The 21,282-nt window shown below is 43.8% G+C and overlaps 1 protein-coding gene across 1 annotated transcript in view; it reads right to left on the reverse strand.

Moving 5' to 3' along the window:
• Positions 1 to 20,852, reverse strand: part of LOC145337728 (NACHT, LRR and PYD domains-containing protein 3-like) — a 57,695-nt gene extending 36,843 nt beyond the window's left edge. The window contains exons 1-5 of the mRNA XM_080182567.1: positions 20,734 to 20,852; positions 13,132 to 13,298; positions 7,360 to 7,531; positions 7,191 to 7,256; positions 3,534 to 5,271 (exon numbers count right to left, since the gene is read on the reverse strand). Of these exons, the coding sequence (XP_080038693.1) occupies positions 3,534 to 5,271; positions 7,191 to 7,256; positions 7,360 to 7,531; positions 13,132 to 13,298; positions 20,734 to 20,797 (2,207 nt within the window). The 5' untranslated portion in view covers positions 20,798 to 20,852. The remainder of the gene's footprint in view (positions 1 to 3,533; positions 5,272 to 7,190; positions 7,257 to 7,359; positions 7,532 to 13,131; positions 13,299 to 20,733) is intronic.
• Between the last annotated feature and the right edge of the window lie 430 nt (positions 20,853 to 21,282).

A 21,282-nucleotide genomic window follows, 5' to 3' on the forward strand; every position in this document is an offset into this window, starting at 1 on the left:
GAACAATTCACTCTCACTGGTTTGCCTACTGGGGGAATCCACTTCTACATCTCTCAAAATATATATTTTGTTTAATTGTCCATGAGATATGGGTGCCGATGGCGAGACCAGCATTTATTTCCCACTGCTAATGGCCCCTGGGGGAGGAGATGCCCATATCCTGTGAACAAGAAAGTAATTTTAAACATGTCCCACATTCTGGTCTCATTTCCTGATCATCAGAATTACCCTCCTGAATCTCACTGACCCTGCTACATTTCCGGAAATTCCAATCATTTCTGCTGTTACAGAAATCCAGGGTTTTATGAGAATTGTAGATTTTACGGAGAGTTAAATGGTAAAGCTGTGAGAGTGGATCTCTCTTAGCGCCTCTTAACTATTGACATTGTATCATCTATCTCAGTTTGTTGGAGTGGATGAAGGGAGGGCCAGGAGCCAGTAACCACAACCTAAAAGAGTGGGTCTATCTAATGTAGTCAAGTCTGTGGCTCCAGCCTAGAGCAGTACTGTTAAACTTAGCTGATTGTCGGAGGGTCAGTTAATCATTTAACTACTCTGAGGCGGCCCACACTGAGTTCAAAAGGGAAATGGTGAATCTAATAGTGACACAGAGGAAAACTAAATTCATTGGTTGGTAAACAAAACATGCTGTTTGCCACTGGCTTTATATTGCTGTGAATTGGAGGAAGCAACTGAAAGGGTCAATGATGGTTCTGCTGTTGATGTGGTGTACACGGATATTCAAAAATCATCTGATGCAGTGACACAACAGACTTGTGACATAAGCTCATTAAATAAATGGGAAAGTATTAATGTGGATACAAAATTGGGTGAATAAAGAGTAATGGATATTTTCCAGGCTGGAGGGTGTCTATAGTGGAGAATCCTAGCGGTCAGTATTGGGATTCCTGCTTTTCCCTGATATATATGAGTGATCTCGGTGTTTACAGTCTTGGGGAAAATTTCAAAGTTTGTTGATCACAGAAATCTTTGAGGCATTGGAAACTGTGAGGAGGAGAGCTTGGGACTGAAAAACAGACCATGGTGGAGTGTACAGATCGGTGGCAGATTAAGTTCAATGCAGAGACGTGTGAGGTGATACTTTCAGGAAACATGTACATGAGGAAGCAATATAAAATAATCGGTAGAATTGTTAACGGATTGCAGGATCAGAGGGACTGGACGTATATGTACATCGATCATTGCTGTTAGCAGGGTAAGTGTAGGTAGTTAATAAAGAATACAGAATCTTGGGCTTTACTGTTATGAAATAGTTTATGTTTGTGGGTATCAGATAATAATCCCTGAGTTTAAGTTTAATTTGTGTTTCTGTGCTTGTGAGCTCAGAAAGGGCCAAAACTTTAATTTCACTTCATGTTAATCAAAGCTGCCTGCCTGGTTTCACTTTAAACTGTCCCTGCATTTTAATTTAAGGGTTACGATACTGTAAGAGTTATAGAGGTTAAGAAAATGGTTGTTTATATTCAGAGACCCACAGTGAATGATAGAAACACTGAGTTTCAGTTGTAACCAGTTAACCCAAGAAGCAAGACGGTGTTCACAGAGGCTGCCAATAGAGACAGGACAATGCAGGGATTCAGAAAGCAGAACCCAAAAGATAAATCACCGTCAGAAACCAAGAAGGAAAAGAGGAGTGTCAGGAAGATAGAAGTCAAAGTGACAATAAAACCTGAATCTGAACAAGCTACTGCTCCTGAAGTTAAAGAGAGGAGCAGAGAGAGGCTCCCAGTTACAGACAGAGCTGCTAAATGCGGACATGGTAAAGTTTGCTCACGAGTATCCAGACATCTGATATAATCCTAAAGTTGGTGACACCTTCATACAGCCAAGAGGAGCTGTGTACTGCTGGCCTGGCTGAGTATGGAGGAATACTGAAAGGAAACATTGAAATATGGGAGGGGGATCCTTGGTGAAGGCATCTGAGAGGAAGTGTTGGTTGGGAAAGGATTCCAAAGGCTGTTTTTCCCCTGGAGTGAAGTTTCTAGAGCGGAGGGAAGAGTCCCAGTGAGACGAGTTTTCTCACATTGTTACAAACATTTGGGGGGATTTGATGAAGAATCCACTGCAGTTACTTTGGGCGGCATCTGTCACTTGGTTTCAGAGATGGGGTAGCTGAACACGAGTGGCTTGTTGGTTTACACTGACTGTGTACTTACTGAGAACATTAAAGCATAAGATCTATTCTATAAATCGTGTCATCCCTACAGATCTGCAGACAACTGTGAAGTTAGATGGGTGAAGTAGTGGGGCACTGTAGTTTTTTCTTAACAAAGGTTTTAGTCTTTTGTTAAAAGTTAATCGACTGCCTTGTTATTCTGTTCATCTACATTTCTAAACAATAAATAAAAGTCACGATTTACTAAGCCGGTGTTCTGCTCTTAGACCTGACTGTCCAGACATCAGCTGGGATCATAACATTGTCAATAGGGGCATCGAATACAAGAGCAAGGAGGCTGTGCCAAATCTGAAAAAAGATCTCACTGCACAGTGTCATACTTTAGGAAGGCTTAGAACACATTGGAGAGAGTGCTGAAGATGTTTACAAGATTGGCTACAAGAATGTGAAACTTAAGTCACGAGGATTGACTGGAGAGGTTGTTCTCCTTGGAAGGAAGAATGCTAAGAGGAGATTTGAAATGTTCAAAATAGTGATGGTGCTGGACAGAGCAGGTAGCAAATCAACATTTGCTGTTTGGACAAGGATCAACAACATGATTTAAAGTGATTTGCAAAAGATACAAATACAGTGTGAAAAAAACTATTTTTAAACACAGTGAGTGGTTCAGGTTTTATGAGGCTGCAGTGAAAGAGAAAACTGGTGGGCTGCTGTAACCGAACAGGGAGGTTTTTACATAACTGCCCACTGTAAAGTTTAATACAAGACTGAACTTCCACTTCAACCCTGACTGATGTCACCGGTGATCACATGAATTATAAAGGGACACTGTCCGATATAACACACACCAACTATAATACATGAGAGGCAGTGTATAGGAAAATAATCCTGATAATAATTAGCTACAAACTGTAACCTGTACTGAACACAGAAACAATTATTTTTCTAGCATCATACAGAATCAGATGGTTTTTGTTGGGAGAGTGAAATATTTATTTTTAAATTTTGTAGGGAGGCCTTTACACCTCTAATTATTTAAAATGTATCCCAATAACGCTTTCATTCACTCAAGGAATGTGATCATCGCTGGTTTTGCCAACATTTACTGCCCATGGCTATTTACCCACGAGAATCTGCATTCTTGAAATGATGTAGTTTTATCAGAGAATCATCGATTTATTACAGGTTCAGAATGAGGCCAATCGGCCCATCATGTCTGCAGCTGCTCTGAAATGAACATTATTACTTTGCACCATTCTCCCACACTTTCTCTGTGACCATTGGACATTGTTTCTCTCTCGACTTCCTTAACTGAACATGCCTCTGTTTTATTAGAACAAAGGAAATGGTTTTTCAACGATGAAAATATTCGCTATGAGACCAAACAAACAGTTACCTCAACTCCTGACACTTGTGCAGAACGGGTCCCAGCCGCTGGATCCCTTCACACTGAATGTGGCATTGCTGTAGATCGAGGTGTTTTATTGTATCACAGAGTCCAATGACATGAGACAGGACTGTACAGTCAATCGGGGTCAGTCGCAATCCACTAAATGAAAGTGTTTTCACAGATCCCACTGTGTTCCGTGCCAGTGCTTTATTCTGAGACTCAAACAGGTAGTGGAATGTGTTCAGGAGCTTCCTTTTCCCAGTTTCAGTCTGTGTGTCTCCAATCTGCCCTTCAACCTTCTCCTTCACCCAGTCAATCACTTGGCAGGTTGTTTGATGAAGAAATGGACCCAGAAACTCCTCCAGGGGTCGAGCTGACTGTGGGGAGGAGAGACCAGCAACAAAACGGAGAAATATCTCAAATCGCCCATCTTCCTTGCTGTGAGCTTCACTGAGGAGTTTCCCGATCTCCCTGGGATCTGGAGTCAGGAATTGTGTGAGTGCAGATACAAACTCTTGGATGGTGAGGTGTGGGAATGTGTAAACCACACTCTGGACAGAATCATCTCTCTCTAAAAGTTCCATCAGGAACCCAGACAGGAACTGGGAAGGTTGTAGATTGTACTCAATCAAATCTGCATTTCCAAACACAATCTTCTTCTTGGAGACTCCTGTGTAGGCCATCTCACCAAGCTTCAGTAACACATCACGGGGGTTTTCAATCTCTCGGCTATGGTTTTTCAGAATGTTGTAAATATAGTAGGAATATAGTTGGGTGATGGTCTTGGGAACTTGCTGCTGTTTCCTGTCTCTTTGTGTAAAGAAGGGACCCAGTGACAGAGCGAGGATCCAGCAGTAGGAAGGGTTGTAACACATGGTGTACAGGATCTCGTTCTCCTCCACGTGTTTGAAAACAGCTGCTGCCACCGTCTGATCTTCAAAAAACTTGTTGAAATATTCCTTCCGTTCATCACCAACAAATCCCAGGATTTCAGCCCAGACACTGATCTCAGCCTTTTCTAATAAATGTAATGCAGTGGGACGGCTGGTCAGTAGCACTGAACATCCTGGGAGCAGCTTGTGCTGTATTAAACTGTACACAATGTCAGACACTTCACACCAGCATTCAGGATCTGTGCACATGGACTGAGGGTCTGTATTTCTCCGATTGTCGGCAAAATCAATCGTGTCCTTGAATTCATCCAAACCATCGAATATAAACAGCAATCCCTCTGGGTTCTTCCAGAGCTCTCCCAGAATATTCCCAAGGTAAGGATAGAAGAACAGTATCAGATTCCTCAGGTTTATTCTACAGTTAATAGTGTTCAAATCCCGGAATTTAAAACTGAAGACAAATTGAAAGTGTGGGTATATTTTCCCAGTGGCCCAGTCATAAACAATCTTTTGTACCATTGTTGTTTTTCCGATTCCCGGGACTCCGCTCACTGCTGCTGAATTCCCAGATTCGGATTTTCTCTGGGAAAAGCTGCTCTGGAACAATTGATCAGTTCGTATTTTTTCCAGTTCTCTCCGGAGATGTTTCTCTCTCCATTCTTCATGATCTCGGCCTCTTGCCAGCAGTTCATGTTCGACAAGTGTCCGATCTCGAACATTGGAAATAACCGTTAGCTCAGCATATCGATCAACCAGCTGGAAAATCTTAACCTTCTCCTTTATGAGGATAGTGTTCACTCTCAGAGTTTCAGTTTGTACCCGGAGTGTCTCCTTGTGTTTCTGTTGGAGATCTTCAATCAGAACAGAGAGAAATGTTAGTTGCATTAAGACACTGTCTTTGCTGATTTGAGGGATTTATTTTACAGTCAGTCAAGGTTTGAGTAGGATATAAAATTGAGTTATTGGAAACCTCATTTGACAATGATTAATTTCCACAACGTTTCAGATCGTCACTTAATTCCAATATTTCTATAACGTGTTGGGGGTGATTCTCCCAAACAGGAATCTAAATGTCGAATGTGTGTAAAAACTGGAGTAAATCATGCTGGACTTTTCAGCGGGAGTTTCAGAATGAATCTCCCACAATCTGTGCACAGCAGAGTGGACGAGTGTGAATCAGGTGGAAGATCAGTGAATGGAGCCTATTCCAGTTGGAGAGACCGGCAGCATCGCGCTGAGCGGCTACTGTGCGTGCGATGTGTCAGCACAAAGATCAGCACGTGCGTAGTGACCCCACACTGCCGGCACCCTGGTCGTTAGCCCCATGAACACACCCAGGCCATCATTACCCTCCACCCCCACACAGTCCTGACCCAACCCCCCACCCCGACATAGGTTTCACACCCCCCAGCAGGCTGGTCCCCTCTCCCCACCCTGATGGCCAGCCCCAATCGCTGTCCTCCCTCCCTCTGTCACTCAGCCCGAATGCAGAGTGGAAGCGGGACTCCCCACCCTCACTCCCACAGGCCAGATCCCCATTAGGTCCTGAACTCTTGGCACTGCTCAATACCCAGTAGACAGTGCCAAGGTGTCCTGGACATTAGGACTCTGCCCCTTTGGCAGTGCCAGGGGCCCAGGCTGGCAATGCCCAGGGTACCCCAACCACCTCCACCCTCCTAGGGGCTTCGATGTCATCCCCTTCACTCCAGTGGGGTCTGTTCGCCAGCTCCCTACAAAATCCCGTTGGAGTGAACAACTCCTGACGTGAGGTGGTGACAGGGCGAGAGGCTAACGGGCCTGGAAATTTCAGTGCTGGGCTTGCTAGTGACTTTTAAGCAGATTCAAATGCACATTGTAATAATTTATACAGCTCCGCACTGATCTCTGGCACAGAGCTGACGGTGCCCCCTCTCGTGTCAGTATACCTTTCTCTAGGAAGGAAACCAAATCTATACACAGTACTCCAGGTGTGAACCTACCAGCACCTGGTGCAGCTGCAACATAGCCTCCCTGTTTTTAAACTCCATCCGTCTATCAATGAAGGACAAAATTACATTTGAGTTCTTGCACAGTGACACCCAGGTCCCTCTGCACAGCAGCATGCTGCAATTGTTTACCATTTAAATAATAATCCATTTTACTGTTATTCCTACCAAAATGGGTGACCTCACATTTATCAATATTGTACTCCATTTGCCAGAGCCTCGCCCACTCACTTACACTATCTATATTACATTGTAGACTTTCATCAGCCTCTGCACACTTTTCTCTGCTACTCACCCTTGTGTCATCTGCCAATTTTGACATACAACTCAAAATCATCACTGTAAATCATAAACAATTGCAGTCTCAACCCTGAGGCACACTAGTCATTGATCGCCAACCAGAAAAAAAACACCCATTTACCCCCAATCTTTTCTTTCTGTTAGTTAGAACACCCAGACACACAGGAACTCTGTACTGAGATTCACACAGTACCGGGTTTCGACCGGGTCTGTACAAGACTTCAGAATTAATAGCAATTAACAGCTGGATTAAGTGAAAAGATGCATTAATCACATAATTTTGGGAAAAAAAGGAGAGATGATATGAATTGTAATTTGAAGCTGTGTATGGTTGAGTATTAATGATAAAACTGAATCATGCTCTACCCAATTTCCACAGTCTTTAATTTTCACTATCCCAGATTTTCACAATCTCTTTAAAAAAGGCTCCAATCATTCAGATTCTCAGAAGTGAAATAGTTTATTATCTCCATTTTCTCTCTTACCTTTCAGGTTACTGGGTAATTCAGATAAACCATGTGCGATGTCCATATAATCAAACGAATCAGCACCTGTTTAAATAAATGAACTTCCATGAAAACAGCTCTGTGTAATATTACAGTGATATCGGCAGTGTTTAAATGGGAAATTGAATTCACTGTGATTTTACCGTACCAAGCTCCTGTATTTCTTTCAGTATTTTATCCAGCTTTGGGACTCCGTGACGCATTCTCACAAAGGATTCCCACATCACCCTTCGAGCCCGAGATCCTTTTCCCATCACCAGACTGAGGAGAAGTTTGGAACTGTCCGCCCGGTTTCCCTTATCCACGAGCTCAGTGACTTTCTATGAAGAATAATAATGAAGAATAATGAGACACAGAGTGAAAGATAAACACTGAGAATGAGAAGGAAAGGATCTGCTCAGTGATGGGATTTCCCAGTTGTTTTCAGCTCAGAAATCAGTCACTGGGACAGGTCCTGATCCATAATAAACATGGGCTGAAAATTCTCTTAAAATCTCATTCCAATCATTAACAATAAACAAATGTGAATCAACTGAACTAGAAATCATGTGATTAGTTGTCTGTCCTTCAGTGTCCAACGCGATGGGACGGCACATTGACACAGTGGTTAGCACTGCTGTTTCACAGCTCCAGGGACCTGTATTCGATTCCTGGCTTAGGTCACTGTCTGTGTGGAGTTTGCACATTCTCCTAATGTCTGTGTGGGTTTCCTCCAGATGCTCCGGATTCCTCCCACAGTCCAAAGATGTGCAGGTTAGCTTGTTTGTGCATCTGTTCTCCTGTAACGGAGACCAGCTAAGGATGTATCAAATGCCCATTATGGCTATCCATTATGATGTCCAGCAGTGCTAGGGAAATTACTGGTCAGGAATCTTCAAAACAGGATTTATTCCCACTTGGAAATAAGTGGACGTACTTGTGAAGGGGAGGCCGTGTCTCACTAACTAGATCGAGTTTTTTGAGGAAGTGACGAAGATGATTGATGAGGATAGGGCAGTGGATGTTGTCTCTATGGGCTTCAGTAAGGCCTTTGACAAGGTCCCTCATGGCAGACTGGTGCAGAAGGTGAAGATGCATGGGATCAGAGGTGAGCTGGCAAGGTGGATACAAAACTGGCTCGGTCAAAGACAGAGGATTAGCAGTGGAAGGGTACCTTTCTGAAAGGAGGGCTGTGACAACTGGCGGTAGTCAGAGATCAGTGCTGGGAACTTTGCTACATATTATATAAATGATTTGGGGGAAAATGTAACTGGTTTGATTGGGAAGTTTGCTGACGAGACAAAGGTTGATGGATTTGTGGATAGCGATGAGGAACATCAGAGAATACAGCAGGATATAGATCGGTTGGAGACTTGGGCGGAGAGGTGGCGGATGGAGTTTAAATTGGACAAGTGAGAGGTAATGTGTTTTTGATGTCTAATACTGAAAGGAAATACACAGTAAATGGCAGAACCCTTCGGAGTATTGATAGGCAAAGGGATCTGAGTGCACAGGTACACAGGTCACTGAAAGTGGCAATGCAGATGGAGAAGGTAATCAAGGCAGCATACGGCACACTGGCCTTTACCGCCTGGGGCACTGAGTCTAAAAATTGGCAAGTCATGTTATAGAACCTTAGCTGGAATATTGTGTTAAATTCTGGTCGCCACACTACCAGAAGGATATGGAGGTTTTGGAGAGGTTTCAGAAAAGATTTACCAGGATGTTCCCTGGTGTGAAGGACATTAGCTATGAGGAAAGGTTGGAGAAACTTTCTTCTCACTGGAGTGATGATCTGATAGAAGTTTACAAGATTATGAGGAGCATGAACTGAGTGGATCATCAGAAGCTTTTTTTCCCAGGGTGAAGAGTCAGTTACTAGGGAGCACAGGTTTACGGTGCGAGGGGCAAGGTTTAAAGGAGATGTACAAGGCAAGTTTTTTAACAGAGGGTGGTGGGTACCTGGAACTCACTGCCGGGGAAGGTAGTGGAAGCAGATACGATAGTGACTTTAAGGGACATCTTGACAAATACATGAATAGGATGGGAACGGAGGGATATGGTTCCCTGGAACCATAGACGGAATTAGTTAAGTCGGGCAGCATGGTCGGTGCAGGCTCGGAGGGTCGAAAGGCCTGTTCCTGTTTTTGTTCTTTGGGGTTAGCCATTTCCCAGTAATTCTATAATGATGAGGGCAGCCTTTGTTGTGGTGATGTGATTCCCTTGTATATCTCTGACTCTGGAAGAAGGAATAGCAGCATGGTACGGTCAGGTATTGGCCATGGTTTCTTCTCTAGGCAGCACACGTTTTACCGATTCCTGTAATTTCACCTTGGCTGTGCCCTTTGGCTGTACTTGTAATAATTTATTGTCTGGCATCCGCAACTCTCTGGCATATGTTCCCCAACACTCTTCGGGTCATCACTGCCTTTCGTTGATGGTCTTTTAAAGTTTCGATCTCACAAAGGGTCCTTTAACACCTGGTTTACACAAACCCTCTCTATTAAAGACTGTTTACACAATGACACTCTCCCCAGTTGGATGACTTTGCTGCCTGATGCCCCTTGTAGTTCCTGAGCACCTCGTCTGCTTTATTCACACATTAGGTTATTGGAATTATTTGTTGTGAATCCAGACTGAGTTATACCAACAGCTTCTTTTGGTCTAGTTAGATTATTGATGCTGCAGACCAATCTATATCACCACAATTCATCTTGAGGCAGCAAGATTTCACAAATGTTCTGCTAATTTTCATCATCCAGACAGGAATTGGGTGATAGGTTCCCGACAGGTTTCTCAGCCACGTTGAAGTGGTATCTCTGGAGTATAACAGAGGGATTCGGGTCATGGAGGTTTTTCCCTCGCTCTACTAGTTCATCAATAGTTTAAGTCAGGAACACGCAGCAAGGTCAAACTTTTTAAATCATAATGAATGTCAGGGCCTTGCATGCTCTCAACAATATTACATTTGTTTTTCATCTCCTTCAATGTTGCTAACATGAAATTAGTAATGCATGCTCTCTGTACACTCTTATCATAGGGCTCAGGTTTCACAAAAACAAACATATTTCCTTTTCATTACTGAAGCTACTTGGTGAATGTAGTTGTCTGCAGAGGCGAGTCCTCATCACCAATGCAGAAAGCCTCCAAATCCACTTCCCCATCACCAGAAACCATTTATTGAAAATCAAAAGGAAGAACAGCAATCACGATTTACAGCAAGTCTGAATCCCAGAACCAGCAGTCCGGCTAAAGCCTCCGCTCAAACAGAAAGTTTGTACTTTAAAAAGCCAATAGGAGATTTAATGACCATCTCCCATGTCCTTTATGGCCGTCATAACACTCATCTACACAACTCATTGAGCCAGGGTTAGGCCTCTGGTTTGATTATAATGGTGGAGTGATGGATGTGTGATGTTATTATTGAATAGATTGAGGTGATAAGCAATGCTGCACCTGATAATCTGTCACATTTCACAGGGACATAGCATCACACAACACCACACCCACTCCTCAATTTGAAGAAGGTTCTTCATCTCCAACACAGACAGTACACTGAGTCTTACCAACACTGTCATAAACAAGTGAATCGCCACAAGTTCAGCCTGGATAGTTCAGTCAGTAATCGTGCTGCCAAGACATCCTTGATTGGAGAAATTAAGCTGTTTTGCCTCTTTTTCTAGACCATTTCAGAGGGCAGTGAGTAGTCAAACACATTTGTGGATCCACAAACAGGCCAGCTTGAGTCAGGACAGCAGGTTTCCTCAGCTAAAATCACAGGTAAGATGCCTGAAGATTGAAGGGTGGCAAATGCTGTGCCTTTGTTTAAGAAGGGTTGCAGGGAAAGAGCCTGGGAACTAGAGGCCGGTGAACCTCACATCGGTAGTGAGTAAGTTGTTGGAAGGTATTTTGAAAGTCAGATTCTACAGACATTTAGAGGCGCAATGACTGATAGAGGACAGGCAGCATGGTTTTGTGAATGGAAAATCATGTCTCTCAAATTTGATTGAGTTTCTTGAAGGGGTAACCAAGGAGGTAGATGAGGGGAGTGCAGTTGATGTTGTCTGCATGGACTTTAGTAAGGTCTTTGACAAGGTACTGCATGGTAGGTTGCTGCATAAGGTTAAATCTAACGGGATCCACGGTGAGGTATCTAAATGGATCCAAAATTGGCTTGATGACAGAAGACAGAGGTTGTTTTTCAAACTGGAAGCCTGTGACTTGTGATGTGCCTCAGGGATCAGTGCTGGGTGTACTGTTATGTGTCATTCATATTAATGATTTGGATGAGAATTTAGTCAGCATGGTTAGTAAGTTTGCAGATGACATCAAGATTGGTGGCATGGCAGACAGTGAAGACAGTTATCTAGCATTGTAACAGCCAGTGGGCTGACAAATGGCAGATGGAGTTTAATTTAGATAAATGCAAGGTGATGCATTTTGGTAGATTGAACCAGGACAGGAATTAATCAGTTAATGATAGGGCATTGGAGAGAGTTACAGAACAAAGAGATCTAGAGGCACAAGTTCATAGCTCCTTGAAAGTGGACAGAGTGGTGAAGAAGGCATTCGGCATGCTTGGTTTCATTAGTCAGAACATTGAATACAGGAGTTGGGATGTCTTCAAGTTGTACAAGACATTGATAAGGCCACACTTGGGATAACGTATCCAGTTCTAGTCACCCTATTATAGGAAGTATATTATTAAACTAGAAAGAGTGCGGAAAATATTTACTAGGACGCTACTTGGACTTGAAGGATCGAGTTGTAAGGAGCGGCTGGATAGACTGGGAGTTGTTTTCCTGTGGGGCATAGAAGGTTGAGAGGTGATCTTATAGAGGTCTATAAAATAATGAGGGGCACAGATCAGCGAGATAGTCAACATCATTTCCAAAAGGTAGAGGAGATTAAACTAGAGCGCATAGTTTAAGGTGAGAGGGGAGAGATACAAAGGGGTCCAGAGGATGGTGTGTGTCTGGAACAAGCTTCCAGAGGTAGTAGTAGAGGTGGGTACAACTTTGTATTTTAAAAGTCATTGGGAGTTACACGAGATGGGTATGGAGGGATATGGGACAAACGGGGCAATTGGAACTAGCTTTGGGGTTAAAAATGGGGCAGCATGGATAAGCTGGGCCGAAGGGCCTGTTTACATGCTGAAAATCTCTATGACTTCAGAAAGGGCCTTTGACGAAAATTGAAAATTAATGTCAAAGCATGTTCCATGGTGTTTTAAAGCTCCGATCTCATAAGGGCTCCTTTAACACTGGTTTACACAAGCACCGAGCGGATTTCTGGATTTTGAGACCAGGTCTCCAGTTTGTGTATCCAGCAATCTCCCAATAATCGGCAGGGCGAGTGCAACCGAGCTCCTGTCCCCGGGGGGGGCGAGTGCAGCCGAGCTCCTGTCCCCGGGGGGGGTGAGTGCAGCCGAGCTCCTGTCCCCGGGGTGAGTCCAGCCGAGCTCCTGTCCCCGGGGGGGGGGTGAGTGCAGCAGAGCCCCTGTCCCCGGGGGGGGGCGAGTGCAGCCGAGCTCCTGTCCCCGGGCGGGGCGAGTGCAGCCGAGCTCCTGTCCCCGGGGGGGGTGAGTGCAGCCGAGCCCCTGTCCCCGGGGGGGGGGGGTGAGTGCAGCCGAGCTCCTGTCCCCGGGGGGGGTGAGTGCAGCCGAGCTCCTGTCCCCGGGGGGGGCGAGTGCAGCCGAACTCCTGTCCCCGGGGGGGGGTGAGTGCAGCCGAGCCCCTGTCCCCGGGCGGGGTACCTGGGTCTGGTGTAGACTTACAGACAGGAATATTATTAGTCAATAACTCCATTATCAGTGCAGCTTGTGATTCCTTGTATACTCGAAGATTATCTGGACAGAACCTGTTCTTTTACCATCAGGATCAATATATCCTGAAAGTCCTGCACTGATTGAAATAATTCATTCTGTGTCCCTCCCACTTACCCCATGTTCTTGTCCAGTGAAAATCCTCTCGTATGTTAAGGATAAGCTGATTCCATCCACTCCTCCTTCCATCGCCTGCTCTAGTCTGTCCCGGTAGAATTTTGTCAATTTGAACAGTTGATATTCATCACAGTTTGTCAGGAACTCAGGGATTGTGGGGTTTGGATCTGTGAACACAAATGGAGAAAATTAAACTTGTCAATGAGTTTCTATCCATGTTGTTACTCTTCACTTTACAAGAAGCAACTGAAACCCCCTGTGAACCGTATTATCAAACACCTTCTGGGAACACAGAAACATTCAGTGAAAGTATATCTGACCGTACCCCTGTAACAAACTTAGCCCCAAATCCATGAAGATCCATTGTTAAAAGAGGCTATCGATTCCAAATATAAAACCAACATTTTTGTTTAATTATTCACTGGATATGGGGGTTGCTGGTAAGGTCTGAATTTGTTTTCTTTCCTGAACTGCCATTGGAGGGAAACTTGCAGTTAGTGGCCTTCCCATATATCTGCTGCCCTTGTCGCTCAAGGGTGACAGAGATCATGGATTGGGAAATGTTGAAGGAGCTTTGGTGGGTTGCTGCAGTTCCTCCTGTGAATGATACATATTACTGTCACTGTGCATATATTGGATATATTACACTGAAAAGGAATGGTTCGATCGAGCAGACACAGCACGGATTCATGAAGGGGAAGTCGTGTTTGACGAATTTACTGGATTTTTATGAAGATGTGACTAGTGCTGTAGACAGAGGGGAACAGGTGGATGTGGTGTTTTTAGATTTCCAGAAGACGTTTGATAAGGTGCCTCACAAAAGGTTGCTGCAGAAGATTAAGGTGCACGGAGTTGGGGGTAAGGTGTTAACGTGGATTGAGGATTGGTTGTCTAATAGGAAGCAGAGAGTTGGAATAAATGGGTGTTTTTTCTGGTAGGCAGTTGGTGACTAGTGGAGTGCCACAGGGATCGGTGCTGGGACCTCAACTATCTACCATGTACATAGACGATCTGGAGGAGGGGACTGAGTGTCGGGTAACAAAGTTTGCTGAAGACACAAAGATGAGTGGAAAAGCAAATTGTGTGGAGGACACAGAGTCTGCAGAGAGATTTGGATAGGCTAAGTGAGTGGGCGAGGGCCTGGCAGATGGAGTATAATGTTGCCAAGTGTGAGGTTATCCACTTTGGAAGAAATAGTATTAAAATGGATTATTATTTAAATGGTGAAAAATTACAACATGTTAGTGTGCAGAGGGACCTGGGGGTTTGTGCATGAATCGTAAAAACCCAGTCTGCAGGTGCAGCAGGTGGTCAGGAAGGCGAATGGGATGCTGGACTTTATAGCGAGGGGGATTGAATATAAAAGCAGGGAGGTCTTGCTGCAACTGTACAGGGCACTGGTGAGGCCGCAGCTGGAGTACTGTGTGCAGTGTTGGTCCCTTTATTTGCAAAAGGATATTTTGGCCTTGGAGGGAGTACAGAGAAGGTTCACCAGGTTGATACCGGAAATGAGGGGTTCGCTTCTGAGGAGAGATTGAGTAGATTGGGCCTGTACTCGTTGGAGTTTAGAAGGCTGAGGGGTGATCTATAGAGATATATAAGAATATGAAGGGGCTAGATAGGATAGAGGTAGAGAGATACTTTCCACTTAAAAAGGAAACCGGAACAAGAGGGCACAGCCTCAAAATAAGGAGGGGGGGGGGGGTGTTCAGTTTAGAACGGAGTTGAGGAGGAACTTTTTCTCTCAGAGGATGGTGAATCTCTGGAATTCTCTGCCCATTGAAGTGGTGGAGGCTGCCTCATTGAATATGTTTAAGTCACGGGTACATAGGTTTCTGATAGACAAGGGTCTTAAGGGTTATGGGGAGAAAGCGGGAATGTGGAACTGATCCACTTCAGTTCAGCCATGATCTTATTGAATGGTGGGGCAGGCTCGAAGGGCTAGATGGCCTCCTCCTGCTCCTATTTCTTATGTTCTTATGCATTGGTGGCTAAGGGAGTGAGGTGCTGTTCAATTGAGCTATCTGTCCCTATACAACAGGAACAAGACTGTATCCAGGCATGGACAGATAAGTGGCAGGTAACACTAACACCAGACAACTGCCACACAACGAGCACTGCCAACAGAGAATCTAATCATCTCCCCATGGCATTCAACAGAATTACCATCACTGAATCTTCCACTGACCATATTCCCTGGGTTACCATTGAGGCAAAACTGAACTTGACAAACAATATAAATTCTGTGGCTATAAGGGCAGGTAAGAGGCTGGGAATTCTGCAACAGATATTTCTCATTTCCCGATTTCCCAAAGCCCGTTCACTGTTTAAAATGCACAATCAGTAAAGTGATGGAATATTCATCTCTTGCCCAGAAGAAACCAGCTCCATTCACATGCAATAAACTCAACATTATTAACGACAAAACAACATGCTTGATTGGCAAACTATTGCAACTTCCAAGCCCATGACCTTTACCCCCAGCAGGGTGGCATATGTGTGGGAACAGGATCACATGAAAGTTCCTGACTTGGACTGATATCCCACTTCTTTCAAAATCCCGGACTCCCTTCCTAATAGACTGTGGGTCTACCTGCACCACATGGACTGCAAAGGTTCAAGTCAGCAGCAGCTCATCACCACCTTTCAAGGGAAGATAAGATGGGTAATAAATACTGGCTTCACCAACAAGGCTCAAACCTCTATAATGAATCTGAGAAAAATGCCTTACCGACTTTGTTTCAAACACTGGAATGAACCTTATCTCTGATTCATCATTAGATTCCTGGAGATGTCTGGCATGTTATTCCCTAATTCACTGTAAATTCTGATGCAAATTTGACATTTGACATATCCCCATTTCCATATTTTCACTGACAATATCACTATTATCAGTTTTCACAGGGTCTACATTATTACTGACCACCGTCTGTTCCCAAACGTAACCAAAAAAAAAGTGTTGATTTAATACCACTGCAAGTTTCATTTCACACTCTCGAAATATGTTTGTTTCACTTGTTGCTGTTCTTTCCAGGTAACAGTATCTATATTAATTTTGTATTGTGTAAAAGGGGTGGTAGGGATACATAACTACACCAGAGTAAGACGGTGACCGAGAGCAGGAAATTAGCTTCAAGTGGGATTTCAGTGCATGGGAGAGAGGTGTGGGAGATATAGGAATTATTCTAAGTTAATTAAATGAGCAATCAATTTAAGTAAATAACATAAGTAGCAAAGGCACCACTGGTGCTACGTTGCAGCTGTGGAAATGTGGGAGCTTTTGGATTACAAGGCGATTTGCTGATGTATTTGTCAGGAAAAGTATAAGCAGCTGGAGGAAATCCATATCAGGATTACTGATCTGGAAGCTGAACTGAAGACACTGTGTAATATCAGGCAGAGAGAGAAATAGCCGGACACTTTGTTCCAAAAGAATATAGTGAGGGGGAATGACACTGTTCACTGCAGTAAACAGCAAGACTGCAAAAAATGTTGCCTGACAAGTGCCAGGTTGAGGCTGAAGAATGGGTCTAAGACTTGTGTTCTCCACTGAAATAAACAGGTAGCAGGTAAAAATGGTGAAAGTTGATAGTTGGAGTTTTTAACAAGTATTCAAACAGGAAAAGAGTCGGTACAGTTGGTGCTGGCCCTGTGGAGAGTGACAATGGGAAGAGACTAGCAGATAATAATGAACTAGAGGATGAAGTGAACACAATTTGCTGTTGTCTACACTCTAGAGGATACAGAAACATTCAGTAATAGCTGTAGGACAGCGATTAGGAAAGAAATTTGATGAAATTGCAATCACGAGAAGGATGGTACTGAGCAAACTGCTAGAGCTGAGGCTGACAGATCTCCAGATTGAGATGGCATTCATCGTGGGATCACAAAGAGATGGGTAATGAGGTACTGGATACATTGGTGTTAATTTTCAAAAATTCCCTAGTTTGTGAAACGGTTTCATCAGGCTGAAAACCTGATAAATTTAACCTGTGTATTCAATAGGGATGGAGGTTAAAAAAAGATACTCTAGGCCAGTTACTTTGAGTTCTGTCACAGATAAAGCACTCAAATCGATCATTAAGATGTACCTGGACACAGAGAAACTCAAGGAAATCTGGGAGAGTCAGCATGGAAAGGGAAATTGTGCTTAATTAATTCATTGGTCTTCTTTGAAAGTAGCCACACCCCCACTTCCTGCCTTCAAACAAACCACTGTCCTCAGCAAACTACCCAGCCTTCAGGAGAACAGTGACCACAATACCACACAACCCTGTCACAGCAACCTCTGCAAGACATGCCGGATCACTGACACGGATACCATCATCACACGTGAGAATACCATCCACCAGATACACGGTACATACTCCTGTAACTCGGCCAACATTGTCTACCTGATACGCTGCAGGAAAGGATGTCCCGAGGCATGGTACACTGGGGAGACCATGCAGATGCTACAATAAAGGATGAATAAACATCTCTCAACGATCATCAGTCGAGACTGTTCTCTTCCTGTTGGTGAACACTTCAGCGGTCACGGGCCTTCAGTCTCTGATCTTCGGATAAGTGTTCTCCAAGGTGGCCTTCATGACACACAACAACACAGAGTCACTGGGCAGAGACTGATAGCCAAGTTCCACACACGAGAATGGCCTCAACCAGGATACTGGGTCCATGTCGCACTCTCTGTAATCCCCATGACTTGCCTGGACTTGCAAAATCTCACTAACTGTCCTGTCTGGAGACAATACACATCTCTTTAATCCGTGCTTAACCCTCTCTCCACTCACACTGTCTGTACCTTTGAGACTTGATTGCCTGTGGGGACTCACATTCCAGCCATTATTTTGTAAATTGATTTTGTGTCTTTAGATGCCCTGTTTGTGAACTGAAATCCCAGTTGCCTGATGAAGGAGCGGTGCTCTGAAAATTAGTGGATTTTGCTACCAAATAAATCTGTTGGACTTTAACCTGGTGTTGTGAGACTTCTTGCTGTTCTTTGAAGAATAAAGAGGAGTCTGTAGACATGCTGCACGTGGATTCCAGAGGCAAGTTTTGTGGAAAATGAAAGATGACAGTGCAGGGATTAACATAATAGTATTGATTGAAGATTGGCTGACTGGTAGAAAACAGTATTTATGAATGGGTGCTTTATCTGATTGGCAGGCTGGGACAAGTGGAATGCTGCAAGCATCTATGATGTGACATCAACTTGTTATTTTTTTTTAAATGAATGAAATAGTTGAGAGAAGCAATGGCACCAAGGTTAAATTTACAGATGATACAAACATTGGAAGAATAAGTTCTTGTGAAGGGGATACAAGGAGGTTGTACATTGGTGAGTAAAACTGACAGATGGAGTATTCTGTGGGAGAATGTGAATCTGTTTGCTTTGGCAGGGTAATGAAATAAGCAGAATTACAAAACAGGAGAATGGCTGCAGAATTCTGATGCATTTGGATTTGGGTGCTCTAGTGCATGAGTCAGAAAATAATAATTTCCAGGTACAGCAAGTAATTAAGGTTAATAGAATATCGTCCTTTATTTTGAGGGGATTTGAAGATAAAAGGATATTACGCTTCAGTTTTACAGGGAGTTGGGAAGACCACATCTCAAACGGCTGATGAACAGCAGATGGAGTTTAATTTAGATAAATGTGAGGTGATGCATTTTGATAGACTGAACTAGGGCAGGACTTACTCAGTTAATGGTGGGGTGTTAGTGAGTTACAGAACAAAGAGATCTTGGGGAACAGGCTCACAGCTCCTCAGAAGTGAAGTCACAGAGTGATGAAGAAGACATTCCACATGTTTGGTTTCATTGGTCAGAACACTGAATACAGGAGTTGGGACGTCTTGTCGAAGTTGTACAAGACATTGTTGAGGCCACACTTGGAATACTGTGTACAGTTCTGGTCACTCTATTCTAGAAATGACAGTGTTAAACAAGAAAGGGTGCAGAAAAGATTTACTAGGATGCTCCTGGGACTTGATGGTTTGAGTTATAAGGAGAGGCTGGATAAGCTGGGACTTTTTCCCCTGGAGTGTAGGAGGCTGAGGGGACATATTACACAGAGTGTAAATTAATGAGAGGCATAGGTAAGGTAGACAGTCAGCAACATTTCCCAAATGTAGAGGGTGGGGGAGTCTAAAACTAGAGGGCATAGGCTTAGGGTGAGAGGGGAGAGATACAAAACAGACCAGAGGGGCAGTATTTTCCACAGGGGGTGGTGAGTGTCTGGAACAAGCTGCCAGAGGTGTTAATAGAGTCAGATACAATGTTGTCTTTTAAAAAGCATTTAGAAGTTACATGGGTAAGATGGGTATTGGGATATGGACCAAATGCAGGCAATTGGGACCAGCTTACTGGTTTAAAAAAAAAGGCTGGCATGGAGAAGCTGGGCCGAAGGGCCTGTTCCCATGCTGTAAACCTCTGACTAAATGACTTTATGAATATTGTGCCTAGTTAACGAGCTCATTATTTAACAATTCGTGCATTAGATTCTATTGAAAGGAAGTTAACTGGATTGATATCCCAGAAGAAGCGGGTTATCTTATGAGGAAACACGAGACAGACTGGGCTTGTTTCCTTCAGAGTCCAGAAAAGTGAGCAGGGACTTGATTGAAGCCTCTAAAATCCGGCATTGACACTGAGGACATGGAAAGGATGTTTCCCCTTGTGGGTACGTCCAGGACACTATTTAAAACAAAGTTGTTTTTTTAGGTCAGAGATGATGAGCTTTTTTTCTTTCAGAGGCTGTTGATTTTGAAACACAAATAGATCAGTGATGATCCCATTGAACAGCAGAAGTGATGAAGGGGCCGAACGGCCTCCTTCTGCTCCTATTTCAGATGTTCGTATGAATTGTTTGTTCTCACTTTTCCATTTATCTTTCCATTGTCCTTGATGGGTTCATGGTCCAGACACTGGGGCCCTTCCTTCTGAAACCGAGAATGAGAAACCCCACTCCTGTTCCAGCCTTGCAGTTTCACATTGACCCAGACTCTTATTTCCCTCCTGACCTGACCCAGCACAGAATAATCCCGATATCACTAACTCATGCTTTGTTTTTCATTCCAGTGCTTCAGTTTTAACAGCTCCTCTATGAACATCTTTCCATCTGTGTCACTACTTCAAAACATGGATCTTTTTGGTCTTTCCTCCTTCTCAAAGACGATCCCACCAGTTCCAGGATATTCTTTCCTCTGGTACGAGGGGGTAACTTACCATGTGTGATGTGCCAGGGCTGTAGAAGAATCTGTCTATTCCCCTGACAACAGAATCTCCAGCCACTATCACTCCTATTTCTGTGGCCCACGTCTCTCACTGTTACTCAGGAACACTCTGCTCGAGTCACCCTTTGTCAACCTTACAATGTCCAAATTTGAATGTGAACTCAGCTGTTTGACAACAATTTGAAAACTGCCTCCGGGGACACAGAGGAGATTCACAAACCACACCCGGCCCCTGGGCTGAACTTTGGATAAACCCGCTCTAGATGGTGCCTCACTCCCACTTTCTACTCAGTCCCTGTCCTGTTCCCTCTTCCTGTGTGAGCAGCAGACAAGACAGAAATTATATCTGTATTTTTTGTGATCCTACCTGTGTCCAATCTCATTCTTTTTGGAGATGTTGAACATTCTCCCCTGTTTGAACCTTCAGCCATGATATTGACAGACGTTCCCTGATTCTGAGACTCTGTAATAAGGATAATATCAGGGTCAGGGTCAGATGTAAATATGAAAATCAGAAGCAGAGCATTAAGATCTTCACTGTGATGTAAGAGATATTTCAGAATATTACAATTACACATGTTACCGCGATATTAGTGGCAGCTGTTTCACAAAATACCAGTCACCCTCATCAGGTCCCCTGAAAAATCCATCCTTCACCCTTGCGATCCTCTGTCCCATTCCCAGTTTCCACTTCCCTCTCCAAAGTCACTGAACATGTTGTTACCTCCCAAATCCAGGACCATTTTTGCAGGAGCTCCATACAGTCAAGTTTGTACCCTGTCACTGCTGTTAAAAATCACAAATACTATCCTATCCAACTGTGAAGGGGGAAAAGTTTCAAGGGAATAGAGTAGTAGGTAAGTTACTGGAAGGAGTACTAAGCGATAGGATCTACAAATACTTGGATGGACAGGGG

This window comes from Carcharhinus amblyrhynchos, unplaced genomic scaffold (assembly GCF_965287045.1).
Source record: "Carcharhinus amblyrhynchos unplaced genomic scaffold, sCarAmb.v2.hapA scaffold_68, whole genome shotgun sequence".
NCBI classification, from domain to species: domain Eukaryota; kingdom Metazoa; phylum Chordata; class Chondrichthyes; order Carcharhiniformes; family Carcharhinidae; genus Carcharhinus; species Carcharhinus amblyrhynchos.